General features: G+C 51.5%; 1 protein-coding gene across 9 annotated transcripts in view; it reads right to left on the bottom strand.

Moving 5' to 3' along the window:
* IQSEC3 (IQ motif and Sec7 domain ArfGEF 3) overlaps window positions 1-12,115 on the bottom strand; it is a 103,307-nt gene extending 91,192 nt beyond the window's left edge. For 8 of the 9 annotated variants that reach the window (XM_053557454.1, XM_053557455.1, XM_053557458.1 and 5 more), the window contains exon 1: window positions 11,467-12,115. In XM_053557454.1, the coding sequence (XP_053413429.1) occupies window positions 11,467-12,017 (551 nt within the window). In that variant the 5' untranslated portion in view covers window positions 12,018-12,115. The remainder of the gene's footprint in view (window positions 1-11,466) is intronic. The other variant, XM_053557463.1, reaches the window with a different exon arrangement.
* Window positions 12,116-12,443: the final 328 nt, after the last annotated feature.

The following is a 12,443-nucleotide window of genomic DNA, read 5'->3' as shown; positions in this document are numbered from 1 at the left end:
TCAACCATTTGAGGGGCTGGCAAATCAAAATAGGAAGGAGTCATCCTATTCAGAGCTCTCTAGAAGAGTAGAGATGGTAGGTTAAGAGCTCTCTACCTTCAGAACACTTTCTGGCCCAGGTCTTACCACTGGAAGGGTCCCCAGAATAACAGCAACTCCCACACTGTGAGACCTTACTGCTGTCAGGCACCCAGCTTGCTTGGCATTTTCTTGGCATGACCTGTGAACTTTCACAGCAAGCCAGTAAGGTTGGGACTGTTCATGTTCCCATTTTACAGATGAGAAAACTGAGGCCATCGCTGCTCAAAATCAGAGTTATGAGATAAGGAGTCTAGCTTCAAACGCAGTGCCCTGCACTGGCTACACTCCACCATGGACTGGGCCTGAGGACCTATAGCCTTTGGAACTCTAAGATTGTGACTCTACAAAATACCAACATAAATAAGGGCAGGCTAGGATAGGGCTGGGATATTTTTGCCGAGATGCTCTGTCTAGCTGGAACTCGGTGACACCACCCTGATTCCCAACCCTCCTAGCAGCGCCTTAACATCCCCTTCTTCTCCAAAGGGAATACGCTCACTTCAGCGCCAGCTGGGACCATGGACGCCGGGGAAATGGAAGGCATCCAGCATCCGCCCAAGGTCCGGGGGAGCACCCAGGGCCCTAGCAGGCGAGGTGACAGCAGCAGCAGCAGCAGCAGCAGCATAGAAGCCCCCGCCCCTCCCCCTCGGGTCCGAGGCGCTCCCAGACGCCATGGGTGGGTGGTCGTGCCCGGCAGCTGCTGGGGGAGGGCGGAAGGGGGGAGCCTCGCGCCGAGAGTCAGACGTGGGCGCGGGGGTGGCCAGGGCGCACAGGCGCGGCCCGCGGCTGGGATGATGCGGGGGCTGTGCTTCCCGGGCGCGTGACTGAGCATCCCCGGGGCGGCGGGCGGCGGTTGCGTCCGTGGGGTGCAGCAGCCCGCCCGCCCACGCACGAAATCTTGTCTCCTCCGCCTCCCGCCCCCGGAGCCCCAGGAAGCGCGGCCAAAGCGGGAAGGGCTTCCCTGGGTTTGCGCAGGGTGTGGGCCAGTGGGCAGGAGGACCTGGAGGGTCGCTCAGGCTGGGGAGGGAAAAAGGAGCTGGAGCCCGAGCCCCCTTCTCCTGCTGCTCTGAGTTTTAGACATAAATGGCCAGAGGGAGTCCAGTGGACATTTCTGGGGTACTGAGAGCTCGATACCCCTGAAGAAGTCACCTCATCCCTCCCCAGGGCCCACAGGAGTCTGCGGCCTTCTGTTCTTCAAAGGAAGGTGAATTCAGTCTCCCTCAGTCCCCCAGGGAGCTTCCTGCTAAGGCTCTGGCATTTCGAAGTTGTTTTTTTTCACATGTAAGCTCCGTCTGGTGCTCCCTGATGCCGCAACCCCCTGACAGCGCTGTTTTGCCAGACTGTGGTGACCTGAGGCAGAGAGGGCAGGAAAAGGGCAAAGAACTACTGTCCCCACTGAGCAGGACGGGAAACGGAGAGCCCAGAGGAGAGGAGGGGTTCGCGCTACGCTTATCCCTGGGGGTGTGAGGGAGGCTGCTGCCGTCAGGACTCAGGGGTTCCCCTTCCAGCTCATAGTCCAGCCACTTGAAAAGATAGTCCTCCCCCTGGTCAGCCCAAGCAGTCCTCTGCTTGCCTCTGGAAACCCCTTGCCTAGTGGGCTCTCCCTTCCTTCAGCAGTATGGAGCCTGCCAGAGATGCTGTGTGAGTCAGTCTGCAAGCTTCCAGGATGTCTGTTCCCACAGACCAAGCTATGGCACGGGAGACATGAAGCCCAGCCCAAGCAAGAAATTCCCAACAGCTTCGCAGAGTTTTTGTTGCTGCTCTTGTTTTTAAATAATCATTGTGTTGAATCAATGCATTGAATGAAAATTGTGGTAATTGGAATCATTCATCAAGGAAATAATTGTGGACTTTCCTTGCCTCTCTGCCTGGAGGAGTGCATTCTCCATAGGAGGCAGGTGGATGCCAGCCTGAGCAGAGGTCACTGGCACCAGGCCCTGGACACAGCTAGGCCAAGGTAGCTGTGGTGAAAATCACGCTGCCCCTTTCTGTGTGTCACCTGCCCTGAACCTGAGCTTCCAAACACTATCTCTCAACAGAAAGTCACAGATCCACAGCGCCTGCACCTGCCCTGCTTCCGGCAGGCTTCTCCCCAGAAATGCACTTCTCAGAGACTTGGTGTCCTGCATGCTCAAGACAGAGGGGCGTCGGTGGAAGGATGGAGGCACTGCGGACTCACCCCAGGAGGAGCTGGCCAAAGAGGGGAACTACATCATAAAGAGATAGGAAAAGGAACCCCTGCCCCGTGACCATGTGGCCAGGCCAGGTGTCACTGGGGGGTTAGTAAGACAAAACTGCCCTGGGCTGCGCCATGAGAACTTCACACACTTTGCTCTAGTGTGGGTTGTCAGTCATCTTCCCCTGCCCAAGACAGTGACACACAAGCACCCATGTGGAGCCGTGCCCGCTCAGCCCCATGAACCCCTGCACCATGCACACAACCCATTCGCCCTCCCGTTGGGGTGCTGCCACTTCCCCGAACACAGCTGGTGCTGCCTGGCTGAGAGATAGGGGTAAGAGGCCGGGAAGCTGGGCACTAGGTCCTGTTGTGTCTCCCAGGCCAAACTATGACCCCAGAATCCACCTCTCTCCTCTCTTCCTTCAGAGACAGGGTCACAGTTCAGGCCACCTTTCCCTCCTATCCTCACAGGCCCCTTGCCCATGTCTAATTCTGCTTACTAACAAGGCTGTGTGTGTATGTGAGAGAAAGAGAGAGAGGGGAGCTAAGTGCTGAGGTGAAACTCTCACTCCAAGGCCTCGCTCACGCTTTGTTTTTGAATGCAGCTTCTCGGGTTGACTGGTGGGTCCATTAGCTGGGAGAGGCAGCACCCCGCTCCTCCCACCCCTGCTAGCCTGGAGAACTGAACCTCAGAATCCAGCTTCCCTCCAGTGCTGAGCTTTGGGACAGTGCACTGTAGGGCCCAAGCAGAATCTTCCTTCTGCAGAGCTCTCCCTCAGCCCTGACACCACACTGTCCCTTCCACAGAACAATCCGTGAGCCTGCCTGGGGCCTGAAGAGGAAGCATTTAGTTATTCAACCTGCATTCACCAAGTACCTCCTAGGTGTTGAGCTTGGCTATCAACCCATCCTCCCAGGCTCCTGCCAAACCAGCCTCTGCTGTCTGCCAGCCCCTCCTGCCCACATCTTCCCAATCTGCCCCAGCAGAGTCATGGGGCATTCTGCCATCCAAAAATATTATTTTAAGATCCTAGAAAGGAGCAAATGAACTTATCACGCACCATTATGTTTTCTCACTTCTTGCCTTATGACTTTCACACAGGAAGTAGAAAGTAACCCTTCTACTGCCCAAATTATTACTGTGCCACAATTCGGTGTGGGAGTGCCCAGTATCCCAACCCTTTCCTCACCAGGGCCAAGCGGGGCAATTCCAACTCCCTGCAGAATTTAGTAGAGGTAAAGATCTGTTTGGACTCTCACAGTCTCCCTCTTGAGCCTTTCAGCTCTGTGCAAGCCTCCTGCCCTGGCCTTCACTTACCCAGAGCTACCATGGTATCCTCCTCTCTCACCAAGCCCTGCTCTCAGAAATTGCATGAATTTACACTTCATGCCAAAGTATAAAAGATGGGTGAAGCTAAATGTGTTGATTTTTCCTGTCCTAGAATTTGCATTTTAACAAGGAGCATAACTTTGAAGTACCAAAGTAACCTCCGATTCTGGGGCTGTTGCCATAGGAGAGATACTCAGAAGGCAGAGGGACCTCCTTAGCTTCCCCCATCAACCCCGGTAACTGGCTGTAAGTTTGACTCTGCAAACCCATGGAGCAGTCTTGACTAGCTCTTTCAGTCCATTACCATGTAATGTCAAGAGTACTGGATGCAGAGTTAAGAGAATCCAAACTCTAACCCTAGTTCTGTCATTAACTAGTTTGCATGCCCCAGTTATTTCCCTCTCAGGCCTCAGCTTTCTTATTTGCCAAATGGGAAGTTTGGACCAAGTGACCTTAAACGATCCTTCCAGTTCTGACATTTGTTTAAGTTCCTAGAGGGGCTGGGAAATTCTCGTTCAGCTTCTAAAGCCCTCTAGACTCTATAGCTCTGGCTATAGAGAGAGAATAGCCTGATGCCAACATGGAGAACAGGGTCTGATTCTCCCAAAAGCTACCACTCTTCCTTTTCCCCTAAGTGGCCTGAGGTGATCTGTGAAAATGGTTTGCTATTCACTTGACGCAGAAAACCCCACAAAGTCATACAAGTCAAGAGGCTCAAATCTTTGTGTTCACTTTAAGAACACACGTGAAACTGCCCAGGCCATCAAGGGTATGCACATACAAAAAGCCACCAAGTATCTGAAGGATGTCACCTTAAAGAAACAATGGGTACCATCCTGACGTTACAATGGTGGAGTTGGTAGGTGTGCCCAGGACAAACAGTGGGGCTGGACACAGGGTCGTGGCCCTAAAAAGTGCTGAATTTTTGCTGCATATGTTTAAAAATGCAGAGAGTAATGCTGAACTTAAGGGTTTAGATGTAGATTCTCTGGTCATTGAGCATATCCAAGTAAACAAAGCACCCAAGATGCGTTGCTGAACTTACAGAGCTCACGGTTGCGTTAACCCATACATGAGCTCCCCCTGCCACATTGAGATGATCCTTACTGAAAAGGAACAGATTGTTCCCAAACCAGAAGAAGAGGTAGCACAGAAGAAAAAGATATCCCAGAAGAAACTGAAGAAACAAAAACTTATGGCACGGAATAAATGCAACATAAAATAAATGCCAATAACCGTAAAAGGACTAAAAAAAGAGAGAGAGAGAGAGAGAACAGGGTCCTTCTCTGGCCAGGGTCTTGGACAGGCCACCTGAATACCCTCTGTCCATAGCAGCCTGCCTGCTGGGAAGGAAAGGTACCTCTCAGCACGTACTTTGATCTCACAGTTACATAACCATTCCAGCTCAGCTATTCCCAACAAAGAGCAACAGCAAAACAGCCTATTCCCCATCCCTACCCTATCCTGTGCCTTAACACACACACACACACACACACCAGCAATCTTTGCTTATGGTGGCCTCATAGCCACAACTGCCTTAGGAGAGAATTTGAGAAGCCCACCATATTTTTTTTATTCATTTCTTTTGTTTTTCTCTTGGAAGGCATCTCATCTAAGGAAAGTCTTTAAGAGAAGAAACTCATTTACCTTCTAGGCCTGAGCAGAGAAAGCAGAGTCCTCCCCCTAAACTCCCTTCCACCACTACCCAAATGAGCCACAATAGCACACCAGGCCTTGTCTTTCTGACCTCAGAACCACCCTCGTCTTTGTCCATGACAAGTCAGTATGCCTCTTCTGAGACGAGACTATAGTTTCCCTATTTAGGAAATGGGGATGCTCATCCTTCTCTGCCTGGGGCACTGGGTGATAATGCAGATCTCCTTGATTAAGGTCCTTAAGAGAAGTGCAAGTAACCTCAAAACACAATAGAAGAGATTTGAGTTGCACTTAAAGAAGCATTTCCCAGCCCTGAAGTGTGAGCTGTCATTGCAAAGCATTAAGAGTTAGTGGATCTGTCCTACTTGGCTGCTTTTTAAGGTAAGCTTAACATTCATGTACCTGGAATGTCTTGGGTGCACAGTGTCCAGAGGTAGAAGGGTAAATGAGAAAAGGGCACATGAAGAAACACCTGCCTGGCAGAGTAGAAGGAATCTTAAACCTGGAGTCTAGTCTTTCACTGTCACTTGATGTAGGATGAGCCTTTTAACATTTTCTGGGGCCTGGTTTCTTTACCTGTAGAAGTACTCCAATGTATGTGCGCTTACCATGTTCCCCCAAAACAGTGCTAAGCAAATATTTTTAAACTTTATGATAACCCAATAAAATAGATATTATTCCTCATTTTACTGACTAGCTCTTTGAAAGTGAAAAAAAAAAAACAAAAACAGAAGCTAAAAAAAATTAAATAATGAATGTAAGTCTCACGGCCAGCAGGTGACAAAACAGGGCTCCTACCCAGTGCGCCTGCCCTGAGCTCATGTTCCTAAACACCTGGATCTTGGGCATTGTGTGATTCCATGGTTTCCTGAAGTTCTTTTCAGCATGGAAAATCTAACTTCTCCCTTTCCTTACTCCTGATTCCCTTTCTTTTTGGTAATGCCCTCATTTCCTGAAATGATGATGCCCCCCCCCTTTCCTTTGTGGAAACAAGAAACCCTTTGCAGTTTACGTGGGCACCCACACTTTGCGCAGAAGGAAGTTGCTGCAGTGGCCCAAGCCTCGGAAACCCTGCCAGGTGGCCTCATGTTTGGGAATCAGCCAGGTGCAGTGAGTGTCCTCAGGACTTCTTACTGAGAAACTCCTTGCTAAGCTGCTGCTTCCCTGTTTCCAGGGCCACTGACAGTATGTTTGGGCCCCAATGAAAAAAAAATGCAGGCCCCCCAACAAGGGCACTTGATCCAAAAATCTTGACATGGTATGTAAATTAAGAAGTTGGGTCTCCTTCCAGACTATAGGCTCACCCCTTTATCCCAGCTCCTACTACTCCTTTTCAAATCACCTTTCAAATCACCTTTCAATTCCCTCTCCATGCAACCCTGACCCCATCTGCCTTTATGCCCAAGTAACTTTTGCAGCTCAGGCTACACAGATATTGGCCAAGTCAGCAGATATTGGCTGATGATCCTGTTGCTTGGTTTGGGGACAGCAGGAAAGCATGCCAGGGTGCCTTTGTGAGGCCCTGTGCTGTGAATTATGTAGGTCTGGGGAAGGTGGGGCAGTGAGGCAGGGCAGAGGAAGTGGAATGGAACATAGCACAGGGGCTGGCGAAGAGGAGGGAGGCAATCAGGGTTTCCCAGGAACCAGGGGATGATGATTTCTTTTCAGTTTTGCTCCTTTTTGAATGAAAGGGAGGGAAGAGCAGCAGTCTAGGCACTTGGGAAGGTGGGGGGCAGCTGGTCCTTGCAAGCGCTCACTCTATGCCAACTTCCAGGTATGCACACAAGGACACTTGCCCCCTCCTCTCAGTGAGCCTTCATTCTGGTCCCGTTGTCCAGCTTGTCAGCTGGAAGTTCTTTCTGTGCTGGAGACAGGGGAATCAAAAGAGGACAGACAGACTGTGAGCATTGGCCATATGATGCTTCCTCGGCAACCAGGCCTCCTGGGCACAAGGTAGATGGGGGCCTGTGTGCTGAGGCTCTTCTTGCCCTACTGATGGCGCTGATCCTAGTGGGAGGGGGTTAGAGTAGAGCACTCACATCAGAGGATAGGATGAGATCCACGGGCAATACAGATATCTCCATGGAGTGAATCGTCTGGGCTTTGTTCCCTTTCCAGCTATCCTTGGCTCTGATTATCCTGACATAAAGCCTTGACTTCAACCAAGAAAACTGTCTCTCTGGCTCTGAACAGGATTTGCATGCTGTAAAAACAGGTAAAAACAGGATTTTTACCCTGTACTGTTCTGATAGATGGCAGCTCTAGGCAGTCACAATATGCTTACACTTATTTAGATGTTTCTAGGCATGGTCTCGTGTAAGTACAACGAGGACCATTTGCTTCTTTCCAATCTTCCTACGACACACAGTGCAGGGTTTTGAATGGCCTGGACACTTGATACAAGTAGTTGACTGGCTGATAGACTTTCACACTCTTTTAATAGCTTCCAGGATGGGCCAGTCACGTGCTTCCAACTTCAAGCAGAAAACTCTGACCTGATAGGAGCAGAGGTACTTGCTCCAATCAGCATCTTAGATAACTCAGGCTAAGAAGCACGTAAGGCATTCTTCTATCCATCCCCAGCCTTCAGGTAGTGTGAGACCAGGGAGCTCACAAGATGACTCAGGATTTACTTCATGCTTAAAGGATGAGGGTAGAGAGGAAAGAGACTTCCCTATGTAGCCAGAAGGCTAGAAAGAAGAAAAGATGAGAGAGAAAGCATTTGAAGGGTAGGAAAGGGGATGGGAAGCGAAGGAAAGAAAGTAGTGAGGAGGAGGAAGCATGTTAAAGGAAGACAAAAGGGAAAGAAAGACAGGAGAGGATAAGACCTTCTGAGCCATTCAGACTTCATAGCTATGCTGAGGTGGGGAGCTTGGAGTAGGAGCTGAATTTGAATTATAATGAAAGAACCTAGCCGCCAGCAATCATCTGCTGGTGAACTTGGAGACATGGGCAAGCCCTGTCATTCACAGACTCTGGGTGGGTGGGCAGATGTATTTCAACAGAGAAACTGTGGTCACACTGAAGCCAGCAGCTTCAGATAGGGTCATGTGCTTCTATGGCAAGGGACTTTGCCAAGTCAAGTTGAAGTTCTGGCTCCAGCCAGGAGGAAGATAATAATCAGTTCTGTAGATGCTGTGAGCCTTGATTGAAAAAATAAAGGAGAGGAAGCTATGTGCGCTGCTTCCATTAAGCCAGTGGGGGCCAGAGCTCAGCGAGAGTCAGAGAGCATGCAAAGAAAGAATTTTAACCCCTGAGTGTTTTTCTTCCACGATATCTCTGCATTCAGTCACCCCCATATTGTTGCTTCCTTCGGCCTGCCCTCCAAGGCCACCACCTCTGTGTCTCCCTCTTTCAGCTCAGAGGGCAGCCTGCATATTAATGTAGATCCGATGACAGTGAAATGATTCATTATTTCCCAGTCCCAGGTTCCCCAGGGCTTCCGCCTCTCCTGGAATTGAAGAGAAAGAGGAATCCTAGGGATAAGAGACAAAGTGTGTGGTAAAAGAATGCATCTAACCCAGTGCCTGGCCCCTGGAAACCTTCACCACCCTCCAGCCCACCTCACTGTAGCTGTGCTCTCAGTATAATGAGGCCAGAGGAAAAATGAGAAATGATTCACAGCAGAAGTGTGATCAGAAGACCCTCAGTGCTATCTCTTCCTCCTACTTCAGCAGGCCAAATAGAAAACTGATGCAGGAGGGGGCTCCCCAGGAGAAAGACCAGGCAGAGGGGTGCTGGTTCTGCTCTGCTTCTCCTCGCACCACTGTATGCCTGCAGATCTCTCCCTGCCTGCTGGCTCCATCTAGCCCTGCACCATAGAGAGGCAGAGGAGAACTCACATGCACAACGGGGGCCATGGGCAGAAAGCAGCGTGTGGCCAAACATGGAGTCAGCAATCATGATTCCTTCCTGACGTTCTGTGGGGACACTGGGGCTGAAATTGGGGAAAACTGTGGGGAAAGAAATGGGTGATCTAGAAGGTTATGCAGCCAGCTACGATGGCAATGATGTCACAGCCAAGGGAAGAGACTTGCAGGGAGGAGATGAAGTGAGCAAATCTCTGGGCTCTAAGTCTCTGGGTATCCAGGGTTGCAGAGCAGGGAGCAGAACTGGAGGATCTGGAGAAAGTAAGGAGTTGCTTTTGGTGCCTGGAACAACTTTCTTAGTGAATGATTCCCAACAACTTCCAGTCCCTTCCATCCTAATTATTTCTTATTTTTGTTCTGCTCTCTTGGGAAACAAATGCAGGACAGGTGAGAAGGAAAGATGAGGACATCATGGTTTCTCTCTGGCACTGACATGTGAGGCTGCATAGGAAATCCAGGTGATTCCTAAATCCCTGGATTCCCAGCAGGAGTATCTGGTGGAAAGGTGTGGGCTCTCTAGGCCATAGCAGTATTTGCCCAGGAAAAATGATCTTTCATCGATTCTTCTAGTCTATATAGTCCCCGGAAGAGATGCAAAGAAAGTGGGGTGCAGCGGGAGAAAAGAGAGACACCAGAAGCCATGAGCAGAGGAGGCAGGTGAAGGATCATGGTTATCAGCAGCCCCCAGGGAAATGGACTGAAATGGGTCTTTCTTCCTATCTGAGGAAAAGATTCCATGTATCTTGGAAGCATGGCACCTTTTGCTGATCCTTGGGCATTGAGGGAAAACTGACTTTCTTCTTTTTATGCCAGATGAGGAAGGAGAACTGTGAAACTGAGGAAAGGGAACATGGACTATGGAGGGAAAACTGCATCTTCTTGGGCTTAAATGCTTTAGTTCTGCCAAGCCAGATCATCATCCTAGATCTTCACCCCGAAGGTCCTACGATTCTGGTCCAACCTGCCCCGTGAGCTAATGCACCCTGACCCAACTTCTCCACTGCATACAGCAGATGAAAGAAGAAAATGAGTTGTTAAAGAACAAGGCAAATCTCCACAAGCATCCCTTAGATTTAAAGCACACTTGAGCCTGAATGGAGATGAGATTCTTGGCTCCCTTCTCCCCTCTTCCTCCCTCCCCTCACCATTGTCAAGGGCCAGGTGCTGCCCAGGTACTGATTGCATTCAGTTCTCCCATTACCCATCTAATTAGGAAAGGAAGCTGACGTGGCCACAGCCTTTCCAAGACAGAGGGAATGTGCCAGCCCCCTTTCATCTCTCCCTCCCATATTCCTAGTTCATGGACCTCTCGAGTGAAAAAAGAACTGAGATCCTAGATCCTGGGGAGGTTAACATTTCTCCCAAGACCAACATAACATTCCAGTTGTCATCCAATAACCAAGGGGAAATAAGGCTTGGAGTCATAAACAGAGAGAGGTGCAGCAGGCATTACATCCAAATACCAACTCCATTTCCCAACTGTCCCCCTCGTGATTGTTCCCTTTCCACGATGGCCCACCACCCTGCACAGATGTCCTCCTTGAGTCCGAGGAAAATCCATAACTGCACTGATTCCTCGAGCTATTACTGAGTCCTCTGCTGGTTGTATGGGTGGCTTCTTTGCACCCCTTCGGCTCTGCAGAGTCATAAGAAATGTGCCCACTCAGGTCCAAGCAGAGTGAGCTTCCCCAAATGAGCCACTCCTGGCTTTAACTCCCACTGCATCAGTTAAACACACAGCTCACTTCTCTTTCTCTCACCCTTTATCTTCTGTTTGCAACTCCCCTGCCTTCTCACATCTCTCCCATTTTTTCAGCTTTATCCTCTGCTTCCTGAGTTCACCTCTACCCCAATCCTACTCTTCCTGGACTCCAGCCCTTTCGAAGCTCTTAACATGCCTGTTTGCCAAGCCTCTGTCTTTGTCAGATCTCACTCTTCATTCAAATAATTTTACTATCCAAACTCCCTTCCAAATTTTTTCTAACTTAAAAAATCCTTCAATGTTACTTTTTTCTCCAGTATAATCTTCATCCCAACTTCCTCCCAATCTGTTCTCCTTTAAACCCTGCAAGTTCCCAATAACCCCAATCATTTAAGACCCAGTTCTTCCTCTTTTTTCTCCAGTAATGATCTTTTTGCTCCAACATTCCCCCAAACCTTCTGAAACACCGATACTCTTCCCTGCTTTCCCTCAGGTCTCCTTGACTCACTTCTACCCTTAAGCATCTTCTCACTCCTTCCCTTCACATTACCCGGGCCCTTCAGACTCCTACACGCACTCTATTTGCCCCTTGTCTCCTCCTCGCGCCCTTCCTTCCACCACAGCCTCCCCCCTCCTCTTCCTCACTCACTCAGGTCTCCTGCTCAGGACGCCCTTGCTGAGGGCGGCGGGGGATTTGTGCTGAAGGAGGGCTCCGGCAGCGCAGCAACTCGGGGAACGCTCTTTCTCCTTGTCGGCGACGGCCCCGAGTGTCACTGGGTGCTGGTGGGGCGACTGGGGTGCATGAGCCCTACCGCTGGGGCCCGGCTGGGGCTGCGCCAGGAGCTGTCCGTGGTGCTGAAGCGGCGGCTGCTCGGGTGCTGGCTGTGGCGCGGCGGGGGAGAGCTGTCCGTGGTCCTGGAGAGATTCCTGGGCCCCGCCGGCAGCGGTGGGAGCGGTGGCCTGGGAAGCGGGCAGCGGGGCTGACGACGGGGGAACGAGCCCGGGCGGAGGCTGGGCTTGCAGCAGCTGCTGATGCTCCCACAGGCTGCGGTTCTCGGCGCTTAGCTCGTCCAGCCGCCGCTCCAGCTCGTCGATGCGCTGGCGCTGGGTGTGGATGAGGCTCTGCTGGTTTTGCACGATGGCGGTGAGCTCCTTGAGGTAGAGCACGGCACGCACCGGGTTCTCCAGCAGGCTCTCCATGCCGCCCGCCGCCGCCTGCGCTCTGCCTGCGCCTGGGCGGGCGGCGGGGAGCGCGAGGGCGCGCAGGAGCCGAGCAGCCCCAGCAGTCGGCTCGCCTCCCTCTCCCGCGGGCCCCGCCGCCCTCCCCGCCGCCGGCGCCGCGTCACCACCACACAGACATCGCACACGCACTGAGGGCGGAACCGCAGCGCCGGGGCCCACCTCCCCGCCTCCTCCAGGCTTAGTAAGGAGGCTCCGCTTCCTGCCGGGCAGAGAGGCGAGGAGGGAGGCTAGAGAGAGAGAGGCGGGGCGCGGGGAGGAGGCGGGTGGAGAGCGGGATAAACGACAAATCTGGGTGAGGAAGGAAAAGCGGGAGGAAGGGAAACAGCGGTCCTGGGAAAGTGCGGTGAGACCCACAGGAGAAGAGAATCCGGTAAGAAAGAGGGT

Source organism: Nycticebus coucang, chromosome 12 (genome assembly GCF_027406575.1).
Source record: "Nycticebus coucang isolate mNycCou1 chromosome 12, mNycCou1.pri, whole genome shotgun sequence".
Taxonomy (NCBI): domain Eukaryota; kingdom Metazoa; phylum Chordata; class Mammalia; order Primates; family Lorisidae; genus Nycticebus; species Nycticebus coucang.
This window is presented reverse-complemented; position numbering and strand designations above follow the sequence as displayed.